The sequence below is a fragment of the Neolamprologus multifasciatus genome, chromosome 11 (assembly GCF_963576455.1).
Source record: "Neolamprologus multifasciatus chromosome 11, fNeoMul1.2, whole genome shotgun sequence".
Taxonomy (NCBI): Eukaryota; Metazoa; Chordata; class Actinopteri; order Cichliformes; family Cichlidae; genus Neolamprologus; species Neolamprologus multifasciatus.
The window spans coordinates 35346130-35363688 of NC_140449.1; the positions used below are offsets into that span (position 1 = coordinate 35346130).

The following is a 17559-nucleotide window of genomic DNA, read 5'->3' on the forward strand; positions in this document are numbered from 1 at the left end:
TGTTTGGCTAAAAATGTAAACTAGTGACACAGGAAGTAAACGGAGCTCGACGCCTCACCACGTTGACGCCGCCCGACCTGTCTCTGGAGCACATGGATGACTGAGACGCCATCCCCACTGTGGTGCCGTCAAAGGCCCCGCCCCTGTGAAGAAGAAACGAACACGTGACGACCCGAACCAGGAGCGATGCGAGACTTTTATTTTGGTAAGTGCTCCTACATGACGAGCTGGGCGTTGTCATGGCGAAGGCGTGGCAGCAGGTCTCTGGTCCTCCACTCCAGGAAGTTGTTCAGGGTGTCGGTCGGGCTCTTCTCCACGCGGATCTTGTCGCGGTCGCTCCAGATCTCCAAACCCGTGAGCGCCACGCGGACGTTCAGGGGGCGGTAGAACTGAAACAGGAAGAAGAGGCGGCTCAGGTGCGCTGCTGCGGCGTTACAGAGGCCGGCTGTGACAGGAAGTCAGAGATCTCACCCAGTCCACCTGGTTGGCCACGTCCAGCATGCGGTAGATGATGGTGTTGTTGTTCTTCTGGTGATTCAGAAACTGTGGAGCAGACGGCAGCTTTAGTCGCATCAGGATGTAACAAGCAACAAACTGCGAATCAAACGCAGCAAACGACAAAGAATCAGTCGGCACGTTTCAGGGTGAAACAAACTGCTGCCATCTAGTGTCCAGAACGCGCTACTGCAGGTTAAAAACCCCAAACAGGGATTTGCTCGCTGCAGCACACCCCTCCTCTCTGCTCCAAACACCAGGCCACGTTAATTGTCAAATCACATGGCCTTTGCAGGTCAGAGGTCACCGCTCTGCTGCATTGAGCCGGGTCCCATCAGACATAACTGTTAAAGATCTGCGATGACAAACCTGTGAAATCCTGCTTTGAAGAGGTAACTAAGGCTGCGTCCACACTGCAGGCGAAAGCTCATCAAATCAGACTTTTCTGACCCGATCATAGTGCGACGGTGTGAACGCCACAAATCCGATATTTTCAAATCCGATCTGGGTCACTTTTATATGGTACTGAATCCAATACATATCTCATGTTTTAGAAAGCTGCTGTTTGATGGTCATGTCGCATTAAATCTGTCTTTTACGTCACCGACACAAGACAGACGCCGATTATCAGCGCCGGAGAAGACAAACGAGAAAGCATGGCGGCCATCGTTAAAGCACGGGCTCTTTTTTTCTTTCTCTAATTAATTTGTCAAAATTCTGTCGGTTACGACTCTGCAGAAATTGACAGACTGCTGCAACAACACCTACGAGCTCTGTAGCCGCCATTTTTCCTTCTGCAAACAGAGCGCGTTGTGTGTGACGTCTTCTTTTGCGCATGCGGGCTGCTTTGAGCGCCGTGAACCGTTCACACTACAGCGCGTTTGCTGTCACATTTTATTGGCAGTGTGAACAACCAGACAGACAAACACACACACACACACACACACACTCCTCGTGCCTATGGTAGGACAGCTTTTCTCCGTGCCCCTGGTACACTGCGCAGAAACACTTTGCCACACACACACACGCACACGCACTGACCTCCTGGTGATCGGCCACCAGCACCAGTTCGATGTATTTGGTCTCAGACAGGATGTCTCTCTTCGTCTGCAGACAGAACACACACAGAGGTCAGGTCAGAGGTCAGGTCAGAGGTCAAATGGGAGTAAAAGTTTGACGTATTTGTAGTTTATCAAACTTCTGCAGTTAAACGACCCCGTCGACAGCTGCCGCACGAGGGCTGACCTGCAGTTTGACCTGCTCGTGCGGCGACAGAGACGACGGCGTTTGTTCAGACTCGCTCGCCTTAAAGCGAATCGGCTTCTCTGTGAGGGGATTTTTACTCACGTAAAACAGGAGCTGCTGATCTACCTGGACTGACTTTAACAGGTCATCTAACATCTTAAAACTCTTTAAAATTCCTGATTTATTGAACAAAGTCTGGGGAGGGGAACGGCTTCACTTCCTGTTTGACTGCAGGTGAAATACTGGAACACTTAAACGCGCTGCTTGTTTCAGGCGTGTGAGATCTGTGTGCACAGCACTGCATCACATCACCCTCCATGTCCGTGGGGGCGTGGCTCCTGTCACTGTGGGCCACAGCCTCTCCAGATCCGACCTCCTGGGTGCCCTAAGCCTTACCTTTGCACACACCTGTAAGCACTTCCTGACTGTGCTGACTATAACTCAGCTTTACAAAAACATGGCGGCCTGTCTCACCCTGTGTGTGTGTGTGGAGCTGTGGATGGGGGGGACGGTGGTGTGCGACACTCCACAGCCTCCTGCAGCGTCATCCTCCAGGGGGGTGGTGGAGAACAGCAGGTGGACTCCTCCTTCATCATCACCTCCTCCTCCACTCTCCCCTCCTGCACCCTCCTCCTCCTCTTCCTCCCTCGCCTGGTGGTGATGATGTTGCTCCTCCTGTGGCTGCAGCTCAAAGCTCAGGGTGGCGTTCAGGGCGATGATGCCACTGCAGGAGGAAACAGCTGATTAACAGGAGTTCATATTTCACACACACACACACACACACACACACACACACACACACACACACACACACACAGAGGAGTGTTTACCTTTGACCTCAGAGCTCCACAGTAAATATTTCTATCACATAACAATAAAAAGCTGTTTTTTATTGATTTGTTACCATGACGCTGACATCACAGGAAGTAGGATGGGCAGTTATGAAATCACATCGAGGGAAATGATGACTCAGGTTTTTTGTGCAGTTTTAATTCATTTCACAAACCCGACTCGGTTCTTTTCACCTCACAGGCTGCAGGAAAGCAGCACGGAGCTCGCCGAGCTGCAGGAAATCTTTGTTTTTCCTTGTTCTCAGTAATCCAACCTGATGAATAAAGGTTAATACAGCTCGTGTATAATCTGAGCTCATTACTCTCGGGGCTTGAGGCTCGACCCTCTCTCTTCACGTGCTGATGAATAAACCTGATAATCGTCCTGCAGCTTGAACGTTTTCTGTGTCAGGTCAGAGGTCGTTGATCCGGATCAGTTCGGCCGGCTCTGGAACGCTGACGCTTCACTCGGATTTTCTGCCAAGAACACGGCATTAAACACAAAGACCTGAAACATCGAGTCCTGACTGAGCGGATTGGAGGTTTTCAGGTTTAAGGAGCTTTCTGACATGTTTGTGGTTCTTACACAGGACGCGACGCAGCAGCGAATTCCTCTGAACGTGAACATCTGTCAGCGATAAATATTCATATTTCACAGAGCAGCTGCCTGACGCTCAGCTTCGACCGTCAGCAGAAATCTGCAGCTTCTGTTTTTGCAGAACAGGACGAGCGTTTGAAACCTGCGCTGTCTAAACATGACGACTTCCTCCTGAACCGTGCGTCAGACTTCACGTCCGTTCGAGCGTTTAAGCACAGAAACTCTTTTCTTCTTCCTTCCTCTCTCACACTGAAATTACTGTATATTTATAGTGTCTGTATTTAATACACACAGGAACCTCTTGTATGTCTGCAGGCACCTTAAACTCAAACAGGTGACCCTGAACTCTCCTGCAGGCGTCCCAGGATGCAGTGGGGCTTTCTCCTCCGCTCTCTGTGGCACGCGGCAGAGACGTGTAAAGGTTTCTCTTCTCTCAGCTTTAGTTTGTTGTGTCTTGCTTTAGTTTTTCAGAGGAAAAGAGGATTCAGGGTCACCTGATCCGGCCCACAGAGGAACGTTTCAAAGCTACAGTTGAAAGCTGAGGATTCAGGGGAGACGGGCCGAACGCTCTACTTTTAGAAACTCTGTGAACCACAAATAAGCCTCCAGCTGAGAGCTGAGAGCGAGGGGCTGTGATGGGCCTGAAAGGTTGTCCTTCCTGTGGGGGGGGGGGGGTACTGACCGGAGTCCCGAGCAGGTGCTCACAGCCACTCTGGACTGGGGGAATCCTCTGACGCTGCCGTGGTAATAACAGTGAGTCTGCAGGCGACACAAACACAACAGCACATCTGTCACAGCTGGACGACTCAGAGGAAGGTCTGACGCTGCGGTGCGTTCGCTGACTCACCACAGGGTTGGCCATTACAGACACTCCGGTACCGTTGGGGAGGTAGTAGAAGACGTTCGGCTGTTTGGGCAGCAGGTCGCTAAAGAGACACGACAAAGGTCAAAGGTCATTAACAGAATCATATTCAAACGAGTGACGCGCCCTCGCGTAACAACCCGCGATGTTCACTACCAGGCTGGTGTCAGAGCACGGCTTCCCAACACTGTTAAATATTACAACAGCAAAGGACAGCTGATAGTGGGAGGGGCTCAGAATAAAGTCTGTGACTATCCCCACATATCAGCTGTAAACTATGTCAACAGGAAGTGATCGAGTCAGAAACGGCGAGTGTACGATGACGACTGAGGAAGAATTCAGAATCAAACAGCAGCGATAAAATGAAAAATGTCTCCGACACGATCGGCAGTGACGGCGGCAACATTTTATTTATCTCAGCTCAGATTAACGTCACGTTCTGTACATGTGCTGTCTAATGTCACGCTGCTCACTCACTGGTTCTTCTCCAGCTCCAGCAGGAAGAGTCGTCCTCCCACCTCCAGCCCACACTGCAGCCTGTCGGGGTGGCCGTCCTGGGAACAGGAAGAACAGTTGCTTCATTCACTGAGCCGATTAAACTCTGCAGGCAGGAAAGAAAAGAACAGGATGGAGCGCCTCCAAACAACACAAATACCTAACGAGGAAATGCTGCTGAGGGCACCTGTGGAGGTAAACACTGACAGAAACTAACAGAGCTGTGGAGGGGCGGAGCTTCCTCACTGCTCTGTATCCCGTCACCTGCAGCTCCGTCTGCAGCAGTCTGAACTTGTCCAGGTGCCACAGAGGACCTGTGTGTGCCTGCACCATCATCATCTGGATTTTTATGATTAAACACACTTACTGCTCAACTTCATCATCATCATCATCATTTCATACCCTGAATTAGAAGCACCAACTCTTAGAATCCAGCGAGCCCACTCCCACTCCCACTCTCATTGTTCCGCTTCCACCATTTTTACTTCATTCCGGTGACTTCCTTTCTTCTGCCCCTTTAGGATGTGGCGCTGCAGAGTACATCCGCCATCTAATCAATACACCTTCCTGTCTTAATGGAGCTTCTCTCTGAAGTGAAGGCACTTCCTGTCCAGCGGCTTTCTCCGCTCAGCTCTGGAGGAAGTGTAGGCGTGTGTGTTACTGGGCGTAGCAGCTGTTTTCCTGTGAAAGCCCCTCATGGGGAGCAGCCACGCGGCTTCGCTCTTGTGGCTGACGACGCCCTGCTTTACCTCATAAACCACACGAGGCTCAGCGACTGAATCGGGCCTCGCTGTGTCGGAGCTAAAGCTGGACGTCCTGTTAGAAGCACCTGACACGTGCTTTGAAATCTCCTCCATCCACATGTTTCTGACATCAGCCAGATGTTGTGCACTGGGCTTCTACACTTTTCCCACTGCAACGCAAAACGGGATTTTGTGGAAACATCATCCCGGCAGTGCTGATGTTCATGGTGCATCCCAAGTTTACGAGAGCTCTTTCTTGTGTCATATCGGCGGTCCCCAACCCCCGGGCCACGGACCGGTCCGTGAGTCGTTTGTTACCGGGCCACGAGGGTTGAGGCTCGGGTGTGAAATTGATGGTTTTCAGGGTTTTTATGGTTAACTTGTAGTTGTGCGTCTTATTTTGAAAGGAATATTTACACGTTACCATAGCGACCTGAGAGCATTAAGGGGCAGAGAGGAGGATGTTACTCTCATTTCAGGAGGACGCTGCTAATAAAGTTAGACAATTACACAGTGAAGTCACGTTTATTATTATATTTACACCCATAACCACAGTTTGTGTCGGTCGTGTCGTTTTATTTTGTGTTTATTTATCCGCCACATCTTAAACGTTGGTCCGTGAAAATATTGACATTAAACCGTCTGTGGGGCAACAAAGGGAGGAGACCGCTGATCTATATCATACTCAACATAGAACATGACCTGTTCAAGAAGAAATCAAACAATCAGTAAACCACAGAACTTTTTGCCGTCTTTAACTAAACGAACATCTGGATGGTCGTGTTTCCTCAGCACAACTGTGAAGCTCTTCTTTGAATTTCCACACGGACTCCTCCGTTCTCTCTCTCCAGGTAGAATCACCGGCTAGCCCAGAGTAACACCTGATCTTTGCCTCACCTGGTTCCCATCACTGTGTGTGGGCGGGGCTGCCTGTAGCCCCGCCCACAGCGAGTCCAATGCAGAGGCGGCAGCAGAAGTGTTTGTTTAAAGCTGCAGCTCTGCTCTCTTTTCTGTCCCAGGTGCATTTACGGTTCCTGAACGCAGCACGGAGCCGCTCCGGGCCGCTGCGGCGCTGCGATGGTGGAAATGTGCAGTTCTTCATATAATCTGGATCATATCTGTGGGACCGTCACACAGCTCTGCTCTCACAGCACACAGTCAAACTTTGAACATCTTTAATTTTGTTACACTTACAGTTTACAGACGACACAACTGACTTTAAAGAAAAAAAAAACAGCTGACTCATGAACAGTCAGCGTCAGCATCTCTGCTCTCCTCCCACTCGATCATTAACAACCTTCAGTTTTGTTTTTCTGGAAAGCTGGACTAACATGTGACCTGGACGCTCTCGCTCCGTTCGGATCTTTTCTTTCTTCTAAACAACAACACTTCCCATCATGCACTGCAGCCCTGCAGGGTTTGAAGGGGAGATTTTGGGGGAAGTTCTCCTTTAAAAGCGAACAGAATTCCCCTCTGAGGCGTGCTTGTTTTCCCCACCCTCTCTGCACTTTGTACTGCGGTGGGGTCAGATTATTGTGCAGCAGGATGGGTGTGTGTGGGTGTGTGTGTGTGTGTGTGTGTGGGCTGAGTCATGATCGTTCCAGCTGGGCGGGTCTGACTCTGAGAGGCAGCGCAGAGGAAACTGAATCACCGACACACTAAACTCTGCGAGCTGGAAACACGCAGCTGTTCAGACCTCTGATTGGTTCCTCCAGACGAGCGTGGCAGCGCCCCCTTTAGGTTCATTTCTAGAGCACGCAGCTGATGTACAAAGATTTTCTTTCACCGCTAAAAGAAACAGGCGTGACTCGAGTTGCCCAAATAATCCCTGAAAGCAGACGAAGCAGCTGGAACAGATGTTACTGCTCATGTTACTAAGAATGGCGAGCGTGTTATTGTAGCTGTTAATCTGAAGAACAGGAATTATTAAAGGAACAAATGCATTATAGATGTTCATAGACTGACGTCAGTATTTAGAACTGCAGAGACAAACTCTGGGAGGAGAACGCCGTCGACGGCGTCGCTGCTGGGTCGTTTTTGAGTCGGCTTAATTTATCGCTAATCAAATCAGAGTGAAACACAAAACTTAATTAGCTCAGCTGCAGGAACTCTGCTTTTTAAGCCGAATCAGAAAGTCCACAGTGCTGTGGTTCAGGAGCTCCACCCAGCTGGAAGATCCTGATTTTGATCTGAAATAAACGACTTTCTTATTGACGAATCGTTTGATATTCATAGATTTAGGAACTATGATTAAGTACTGCAAACAAACTGGACACTTCATTATTATCAGGAAGTCCTAAAAACTCCCTGAAAGCCTTCAGCTAATCCAAAATGCTGCAGCAAGAGTCCTGACAGGGACTAGAAAGAGAGAGCAGATTTCTCCTGTTTTGGCTTCCTGTTAAATCCAGAATTCAAAATCCTGCTCCTCACATACAAGGTCTTAAATAATCAGGATCTTATCTTAATGACCTTGTAGTACCATATCACCCTATTAGAGCACTTCGCTCTCGCTCTGCAGGCCTACTTGTTGTTCCTAGAGTATTTAAAAGTAGAATGGGAGGCAGAGCCTTCAGTTTTCAGGCCCCTCTTCTGTGGAACCAGCTTCCAGTTTGGATTCAGGAGACAGACACTATCTCTACTTTCAAGATTAGGCTTAAAACTTTCCTTTTTGCTAAAGCATATAGTTAGGGCTGGACCAGCTGACCCTGAATCCTCCCTTAGTTATGCTGCAATAGATGTAGGCTGCCGGGGGATTCCCATGATGCACTGAGTTTTTCCCTTTCCAGTCACCTTTCTCACTCACTATGTATTAACAGACCTCTCTGCATTGAATCATATCTGTTATTAATCTCTGTCTCTCTTCCACAGCATGTCTTTATCCTGTCTTCCTTCTCTCACCCCAACCAATCACAGCAGATGGCCCCGCCCCTCCCTGAGCCTGGTTCTGCTGGAGGTTTCTTCCTGTTAAAAGGGAGTTTTTCCTTCCCACTGTCGCCAAAGTGCTGCTCACAGGGGGTCATATGATTGTTGGGTTTTTCTCTGTATGTATTATTGTAGGGTCTGACTTACAATATAAAGTGTCTTGAGGCGACTGTTGTTGTGATTTGGCGCTGTATAAATAAAGTTTAATTTCTGTGATTTTGGTCCTGGATGCGTCTCCTTGTCTTGGTTCCCTTTGTGTCCTGCAGTCTCTCTGCATTAGTGTTGAAGCGATCGTGTTTCCACTTCCTTCTCTCGTGTTTGAACTCCCATCAGCCTGCACAGCTGAGGTTCACAAGGTCGTCCCCTGCAGGTCATCGACCTCGGCTCGCCCAGGTCGTTGGGCATCGCTGACACGCTAAGACCTTCGTGATTGGTTTTGCTAAATTTGCTCTGTGTTTTTTTTGCCCCTCGATGCTAATTGGATTCTCCCGTGCTTAGATTCACCGTCGCCTGTCGGCTCAGCCGCTCACCTTCAGCTCATTCAGCACTTTGAGTCACGCTCAGTCTGCCCTCACCATCACTCCTCCATCGGCTCGACTCTCCCGAGCTTTCAGCCAGAAACAAGTGCGAGTTACACAAAGGAACATAACATTCAGAGATCATGGAGTTCTTCATATAACAGCAGTGCAATTCACTGACAATATGGAAACATTAACCCTTTAAGACCGACCATAGAACCAAGTCCGCCAGAGCTTATATTATATGTTTACATGCTGTGGAGCCATTTTTGGGAGCATTTCAAGTTGCTATACATCAATACAACCATTATAGCCCAGATTTTAATAATATGTCTGCATTAAGTGCATAGTAATTACATAAATTGCAAAAAAGTGCAATAAACTACAAAATATTGAAAATCGTTTTTGTTTTTTTAACATATATTTCTAGTTGGAGAAATTTAAGAGGCTTATCCCTCAAAACTGTAAATACAAAAAAGTTGCACAAAATAGTTTCCCACCACAGGAAATTTATTTTGAGTGTCTTCATAGTTTTATTTTTGAAATACACCAATTTTTATACACTGCAGGAAAAACGAAAATAAATATTATAATGCAAATCTGCAAAAAAGCAGCATATGCATCAAAATAAACTATTTCCAGCAGTGCAATATGAGTCCTAAGCATCCCAGAAACCACACAGAAAGTCATAAAGTCAAAGATAACTTTTAAAAACACCAGTATAGGCTCATGAGGCCCTGATGGTAAAAAAACTACATTTCCGCGAAAAATGACGTCACTTCTGGTTTCGGGCAGGTCATGGTGGACATGCCAAAGTTGCTCTGACGTCTATTCCAACGTAGGAAGTGTTACAAACAGCTGATCGGATCGGCAAAGCGAGTTTCTGGAATATTATGTTTTTGTTGCTGCAAGTGCTTTTTATGCAGTTTTTGCAAAGCTATATGTGGAAGGAAACTGTGACCGAGGACAAGCTGATGGCATAAGATGTAAGTACAACTCCTCCGGTTTCATATGCAAAAATAATTATTGCGCTAGCTCACGTGGTTGCAGAGCTACCGGGATTTAAAAATAGTTACGCAAAAGCTGCTCCGACCGGCTTTAAAGGGTTAATGAATGGACTGGACCCCGTCGGACACTCCGGTGGGACAGATTTGGTCCTGTTGCTTAAGAAACCTGACGTCTTGCTATCTGCAGACATAAGCGAGAGGCAGTCAGCTGAATATACGCTACATGTAGCCTCATTTCCACACAGTGCTGATGTTCCTACAGACTAACTTACATTTAAGGGGAGGCCTGCAAACTCCTGAAACGCGGCGCGGTGACACGTGCAGCTGTGCCCGCCCTCTCAGCCTGCTGATAATCCGTGTGTCTGAACACATACGTGTGTTTGAATACTTCAGCTTTGCGGCTTCGTTCCATCACTTCTTTCTTTCACTGCTGTGATTGTTTCAAAGGTTTTTATTGAAAGTTTCTGTTCCACAAACCTCATTAAACCTCATCCTCCCCTCGCTGTGTTTTTCAGCCTCTCCCACCATCTGTTACCACCCTCCCTTCTTGACAGGTTTCTCCCTCTTCGCCCCTAAAACTCGCTCTCCGTGCAGTGAGGTCATGTCTCTCGCCGGCCTGCAGATGATGTCAGAGCTGCAGAAACTCTGGGCGAGGCCGAGAGCTGCCGACCACAACAGAGCAGGAAGAAAGGCCGAAAAACAAGGAGGAGCGAAACAGCAGGGAGAGAGCCGAGGCCTGGTTTACGTCGAGTGTCAGGAAGACACGGGAGAAGCACGACGTCAGGCGCCGCCAACGACAGCCAAACACAAACAAGAAGGCCAGAGCTGAACTTTGTTCCAGTTCTGTGAAAGCTGAAGAACGGCTCGCGTGAAGCAAAGCAGGACTGATCCCACAGGTTTGATGTTCTCTGAGCCACAGCTGCGTTACACGACATCCACATGTTGCAACATCTGCTGAAAAGCTCCTCCCTCAGAGGGAGGCTGACTGTGGGCGAGCCGGGTGGAAACGGTCTGTGGCTACTTTGTGAAGGGATGCATCAGGTGACCCTGAGCCACGTTAGATGGAAGTTCTTCCTCCCCACCATCACCATATCCAGTTCATATGGGACCATCAGCTTGCAGCACGAACTTAAGACTGTTGCTGTGAATCAGAGACAAACCCACAGCCGTGGGGAGCTGTGGGCGGAGCACCACCCATGATGGTTTTGCTGGTCCTTCAGCTCCGCTCTCCTACTCTCTCTTCCTAAACTCCACATTCGCTCCTGGTTGGGTGGGGTTGGGATGGGTGGGGGTTTCTACAGGAAATGATTTCAGAGCTTCTCTCAGCAGCGCAGGAAGTGTCCATCCTCTAACAACGCGCTTTCCCCAACTTCCCCGCTGCAGGCAGGTCTCAGCGTGCCTACAGGAAGCTTCTGGTGAAAACCATCAACACTGCGACTTCCTTCCTCTCTCAAACAGTCATAACGTCTCAGAAGTTGGACTGAAACTGAGACGAAGAAGGTAAAGCCGCCGATTCCTGCTGCTCGTCTGCAGAATAAACTCAGCGGCTCTGCCGTCAGTCTTTGTGGAACGCTCAAGTGTGAGGGTTTCCCTTCAGGTCAAACAAACTTTATCCAGCATTATCAATAAAGCTACACACACTTTTCTCACAGGAAACAGCCTCCTCACAAACACGTGCGACTGACACACCGAGTACAGAAGAACATGTTAGCTAACGTGAATCATCCAACAGCAGCTCAGACGAGTGTGCAGCGCGTCAGTGTGTCCATCGAACACACAGTCCAAGCATGTCCACAAACCCAGCTCCCACACTCGCTGGATGAAGTTTACAGTCAAACAAAGCCTGGCTAACATGTAGCGTGTCCTCCATAAATGGAGACTTCTCCAGAGTCTTCATTGGTCGTGTCCAAATTCATGGGCTGCATCCTCCTGAGGACCCGGCCGGGTCTACGTGGGCCGGGTCCTCAGAAGGTCGGGTAGGCCGGAAGTAAACGGCTGTGAAATTGGACGGTCTAGCCTTCTGATTAGCGTCACCGCTGTCTCGGTGGAGTTTAATAAACTCGGCGTCTGCTCCTTGCTATCTAAAATATAACAGGACACTGGAGTAAACTCTCGACTGTCTCACACTTCTGTTTAATCAGTTTTCTGTTTGACGTTTAGTCAGCTGTGTAAAAACCACCCGGGGGATTAATAAAGTTTTATTTTATCTAATCTAATAACTTTAATCTCAGCCAAACCGATTTACTCACGAACAAATAAAACACTGAAAAAAGCCCAACAACAACATTTTTAGGTTGTCTAAGTGACTTATATATTACGTTTAACCTGAGTAGCAAAACTCTGCGGTGATCTGAACATGATGTGCCGGGAGTTGTGTTGTGAGTTGTCGGCGAGCTATCGAGCTGGTGGGTAACAGACGTGTCCGAAAACGTCGAAGCACTTTTGCAAATATGCGATATCTTGATAAACCGAGCAGATATTTGATGTTTACACAGCTACTTTCTCGCCTGAAAATATGTTAAAAGTTTATTTTGTGACCCAGAAAGATTAGTATGAGTCATTTTAAAACTTAGTAGCGGCCGCCATTGTTGGAAACTGGAGTTTGGCTGGGCCGCGCTATGAATTCTGGGATATGGTGGGCCACGAAGGACACACCCGACCCATCCTTCAAATTCGGGGAAAGGAGGACGCATTTGTCGGCTGCATTCGGAGGAGTCTACGAATTTGGACAGCCTTCGGTGCGTCGCTGTGACGTAATCGGTCTACAAATGCGGCCTCAGGAGGAAGCAGCCCATGAATTTGGACACGACCAAGATTACTGCAATCAGCTGTTTCTCAGAGGAGTCTCGTGGCCTGCAGATGCACTCCACGCCCTCCACAGTGGACTTCTAGTGCAGATTCTGGTCTGAACCTACGATTAGCAGGAAGGTCTACGGCCGCTGGCTGAAATCCACGATGGTGGACAATGCTCACCTAAGATCGTCTCTGTGGGAACTGACTGTGGACAGCATCGGCCTCTCAGAAGGACAGTAACATTCAAAAATGTGCAAATATCATTTATCTGGCTGGATCTCTGTGGGAGGACTGCACATGTAAGTCCACGCACAGCAGCAGCATTAGCTTAGCTGAAGGATCTCGTTTGTGTTACATCGTCACCTGAAGAACAACATGTTGTGTTTGTGCAGATGATTTCTGTGTGCAGGAAGGAGCCTGTAACCTGTCCAAGTAACGTCAGTGTGGAAACACAAACTGTGCTGACACTTCCACCCCCACAGCCCGGCCACGTCTGCTGGACATAATCTAGTGCCGGGCAAAAGAAGGCTTCACGATTTGATGTTTGACAACAGAAACAATATTACAAATGAGGCCTGGTGAACATTGAAAAAGTGAAAAACATGATTTAAATCTCCTCCTCTTATGTTTTCAGCTGCCTCTGTCCTCATGACGCTGCCGTTCGTGCAGTTTGTGGAGGCAGAGCTTCACGCCCTGCATGTTGTGCCCAAAATACTCGCATCAGGTAACCGCGATAACAGATGGGCGCTTAAATCAGCTTTGTTTTCTCAAACAGGGAAGGGAAGTGTGTGTTTGCATGTGTTTCCCACCCATCCCGAATATCCAGTTCCAGCTGGAAACCAGACTGAGCTCAGGACCACTGCACCAACACAGATACTCCACCCAAACAGCAGCACCACCTCCAAATGACATTTTCATCCTACCCGGAAAGCTTCCTCGAGGCTCCGTCTCCGCCCGTCCACTAGAACGAAGGGGCGAGTTTTTGCCAGCAGCGGGCGTTGGCGTCGGTCCACACCTGAGAACAAAGACAGACGGTGAACTCCAGCAAGCTACTGGGAGAACTGGGAACACGGGGTTCCAGACAGAGGCTACACTATCATGTTTCTATGGCTAGTTGTATACTTGCTAATTATTAACAATCGATCTGAGAACCAAGTGTTTGCTGTCTGACAGCCAATCAGAAGCCGTCCGCCGTCTGGACGCTCCGTTTGGAGCTGTCGGTGTCGGAGGTCGTGTTTACGCTACAGCAGGTTAAAGAGAGGCAGTCCGATTAGCTACCACGGCAACATGCCAGGTATTAAATTAGAAAGAGGTCAAAGGTTACACCCGTTTGCATCGCTATCTTTGAAAGCGCCCTCATTAGCATACACTGTTCTCTAGTCTGACATGTGATGTCATGAGGATGCACATTTATTTTTAACTTTGATATTTATGTAACTACATAATCAGTTACTTTCTTTTCTTAAAGTTAGCCCAGACTTGTGAAAAGTAGCAGATCCACAGTGATCAAAGAGAAGAGTGATTGTGAGTTTTTGCCGTTCTTCAGCACAGATGTCTCCACCTTATACGAGCAGGGACACTATTGGGTGACGCTTAATTAAACGATCTTAATTGTAGGCGCGTACGTAATCGTGATGGACGTGATTCTGTCTGGAGTTTAATGTGTAAGTAATCTTCCCGTTTTCTTTATGGTGTGAAACGAAGAAACTAAACTTAAATTCTTTTATTGTAATTTACAGAATTATAAAACTTTATGTGACAAAATAAAGTCAGACAGAATTATTAAACATAGCAGCCTTTCCTCGGCTGCCATAGTGGCGTGGTCACAGGTTTGAGTCTGTCACGCAATCAAAACCCAACAAAAGTGCTTCCAAGTAGGTCCGCCTTCAAGATGTGTTGTTATGGCAACAACACCAAGAAATCCTAGATAGATCCAAATGGTCACCAGTTTAATCCGGACAAAGGGTTAATCCAGCTGCGGAGAACTGGGACCACCACCATCACCTCACTGCCCACGAGGACCTCACTGCCCACGAGGACCTCGCTCCCCAGGTTAAAAACTCACACGGGTCCCCACAGAAACATATTTATAAACACAATAATACACACGAACAGGCTGAAAACTGAAACAATCCTTGATTAAATGTTTTTAATGAAATATTTCTCCTACATTTCCTGGCTGTAGGGCACATTTGTTCTCTTTTATTTAATTATTTTTAAACCTCTAATTTTGGTTTTTCCTGATGTAAAAATGGACATTTTGGGGGACGACTTCGCACATAACCAGGACTAATCTCTGTATAGTTAAATCAAAGCCTTTGCATTATATTACTTGTCATAGCTACATTCATTGTTTCCTGTTCTTTGATTAAGTAACTACTTCATACATAAATAAATTAAATTTGAAAATATTTTTGAAAATTAAATTAATATTAAAATATTTTTATTTTAATCCCAGTGATTTTTCTTTTTACCCAGACTTCTTGGGTTTTGGACATGTTCATTATAATTTTTAAATTTTCACATTACCAAGTTAATTTAAGTATGTTCAGCTTTATGATTATTTCTCTGATTATTGTTTACACATTTCTAATTAAATGTAAAGAGGCTCCTTTATTTTTTTGTTTTATTTTCAATAAAAATACGTTGAGAAGACCAGATTCAGTGATTTTTGGATGAATTACATGTTTACTTTTTAAGCGTATTCCTGAATGACGGTCGGCCCCATCAGTCGGTTATCGTTACCTGTCACCGTGGCTGTCAGACTGTCGGTACCGTCCGTCTGTCCGTCCCGAGGCAGACTCCCCACATCCTGGGGTGCGTTCAGGGACCGGCAGACGATGAACGCAGCACGGCCGCTGAGCAGTAGCAGCAACAGCCCGGTAGTCCCGCTCATCCTCTCTGCGTCACCGGCAACCAGCAACAGGTTGCTGCTGTCTGATGTGTGTGTGTGAGGCAACCCCGTCCCGCTCCCGTTACCTCACCGTGTCCGAGCTCTGGGAGAGGCTCCGCTGAAACTCCATGGCGCTTCTTTTCCATGTAACACCCACACAAAGCGGCGTGTGCTGTCCCGAACCCCGGGCGGGGGAGTGTCCGTTACTGTCGGTAAAGTAGCGGGAAATCACGGCTCTGGCTCGGACCGTTATCTGCGCAGCTCCAGCCAAACGTGTCCCTACAGTCCCAGACTGAGCGCCAGTCCCGGGAGGACCCCGCCAGCTCCTCCGGCTCAGGCCGTTTGTTTCCGGACAGCTCGGTTCGTCCGTGTTTGGAGGCCTGAAGCTGCTCATTAACATAGCGCTCCGGACCGTCCGTGTTTATACTGGGACCGACGGTGACGTCAGCAGGCTGGCCGAGGAGACAGGAAACACAGCGAGAGACCCTTCAAAATAAAACAGCGTAAACCTTTATGTACGTGTTGTAGCTATTTTAAGGATTATTATTAGAATTACTAGAAAATGCTAGCTGTTTTATAAACGATTTAGCTTTTGATGAGTAAATTGTAGTATTTCTTATCAAATGCTTAACATTCAAATTTATTAAATTCACAATATTATTTTTTTTCTGCGTTTTTGTGCCAAAATTGGAGAGGAAATGATTTAGCATTAACTGGAAAAGTGCTGAGTTTGTACTTTTATTTATTGCCTTTTTTAAATAAATAGATTCAGATTAAATAATCGAAATAATGAAAATTATTTTTAAAGAATTTTTTACCTTGTTTTAATGAGCAAGATAAAATAAAATAAAAAATAAAATACTTCCCCCAAAAAGTAATCCCGTTACTTTACTGATTACTTATTTTCAAAAGTAATTAATCACTTAGTTACTTTTTAAAAACACGATTTACAACCTGAATAGGTGATAAAGTGATAGATCTTTCAGCCCAATTCTACTTTTTCTGCATAATCCATCATACAAAATGTAATCAAATGGAAAAGTCTCTTTTTAAAACTTGTTTTATTAGTTTTAATCTTTTAACTTTATGCATCAAGCAAAAATTTAATTATCTGCAACATTCTCTGACTGGAAAAAATGTGTTTAACATTTAAACCTATTTTCTGCACATTCCAGGAGTCAGAGGAGGTGGCTGAGAGTCTGCTCTCTGTTTAAACTACAGGAGACGACTGCTTTCATCTGCAGCTCTCGGCAGGTCGATGCTACCTACAGACACCAGAACAAAAACCCAAAGACTCGTAAGCTCACAGACATGTTTGCGTTTGTCTAGTTTACTCTTTCAGTTGTTTTACTTGCAGCAGCCAGAGGAGAGAGGAGCGTGTGCTATCTCTTTCTTATTTCCTTTTCTAATCTGCTTCATGAAAAAGAGAACGTGACAGCCATGTCTGTGTGAAGGACTAATGTGAGTTTAAAAGCAGCGTTACTGGTGTTCCTGTGGTCCACATGGAGCTGAATAATGAGTGTGTTCAGGAGGATTATGAGTCACTGGGGTCAGAAACAGTTCAGGAGCGCCTCAGAGGAGCAGTACCGCTCCTCTGAGGCGCTGGAAACTGACCCAGAGTCAGATTGAATCTGAGCGAACGCGGCACGGAGGATCAGCTGCTCACAGAACTCCTCTGTACATACGGCGAGTAATCGGATCATGTGATCACAGCGCTGTATATCAAATGTACTGACTGTACAGTTTAGTTAATGACTGATTGTTCCGTCGGCTCAGTTTGACCACACTGATGGTTTCACAGGTTTAATGGGAGACATTCAGCAGTGGGTTACCATGGTAGCAGCTATTCAGGCTGATGCAGAAAAATAAAGTTTGCAATAAATGCAAACAGTAAGCAGCTCAGAGAAACCTCACAGAGTCAAATCCACTCTCAGACTAAAAGATAAAACGAGCTTCAGTCCAGTTTGAACTGAATCTGTTTTTATTGCCTGAAGCTCGAGTCCGCCACAAAAAACTGGACGACTTCTCCTTCATCCAGGTGGAGCTTCCTCTCTCTCCTCTAAGCGCTGGCGTAGTGCGTCTTCTCGGAGCTGGACGCTTCCTCTCTGTGATGATGCCAGCAAAGGCAGCGGCCCCACCTGAGCAGGCGCTGGAACAC

At 47.1% G+C, this 17559-nt stretch overlaps 2 protein-coding genes across 9 annotated transcripts in view; both read right to left on the reverse strand.

The window, feature by feature from the left end:
- The window catches only part of adam15 (ADAM metallopeptidase domain 15), a 30548-nt gene extending 14668 nt beyond the window's left edge, over positions 1-15880 (reverse strand). For 2 of the 6 annotated variants that reach the window (XM_085176294.1, XM_085176289.1), the window contains exons 1-10: positions 15254-15878; positions 13432-13523; positions 4508-4584; positions 4016-4094; positions 3851-3927; positions 2215-2464; positions 1537-1602; positions 472-543; positions 220-389; positions 59-143 (exon numbers count right to left, since the gene is read on the reverse strand). In XM_085176294.1, coding sequence (XP_085032420.1) covers positions 59-143; positions 220-389; positions 472-543; positions 1537-1602; positions 2215-2464; positions 3851-3927; positions 4016-4094; positions 4508-4584; positions 13432-13523; positions 15254-15404 — 1119 coding nt within the window. In that variant the 5' untranslated portion in view covers positions 15405-15878. Of the gene's footprint in view, positions 1-58; positions 144-219; positions 390-471; positions 544-1536; positions 1603-2214; positions 2465-3850; positions 3928-4015; positions 4095-4507; positions 4585-13431; positions 13524-15253 lie in introns of all 6 variants that reach the window. The other 4 variants (XM_085176293.1, XM_085176291.1, XM_085176290.1 and 1 more) reach the window with 4 other exon arrangements.
- Positions 15881-16580: 700 nt separating this feature from the next.
- dcst1 (DC-STAMP domain containing 1) overlaps positions 16581-17559 on the reverse strand; it is a 14720-nt gene continuing 13741 nt past the window's right edge. The window contains exon 14 of one of the 3 annotated variants that reach the window (XM_085176307.1): positions 16581-17559. This exon is cut by the window's right edge and continues 76 nt beyond it. In XM_085176307.1, the coding sequence (XP_085032433.1) occupies positions 17432-17559 (128 nt within the window). In that variant the 3' untranslated portion in view covers positions 16581-17431. The other 2 variants (XM_085176305.1, XM_085176306.1) reach the window with 2 other exon arrangements.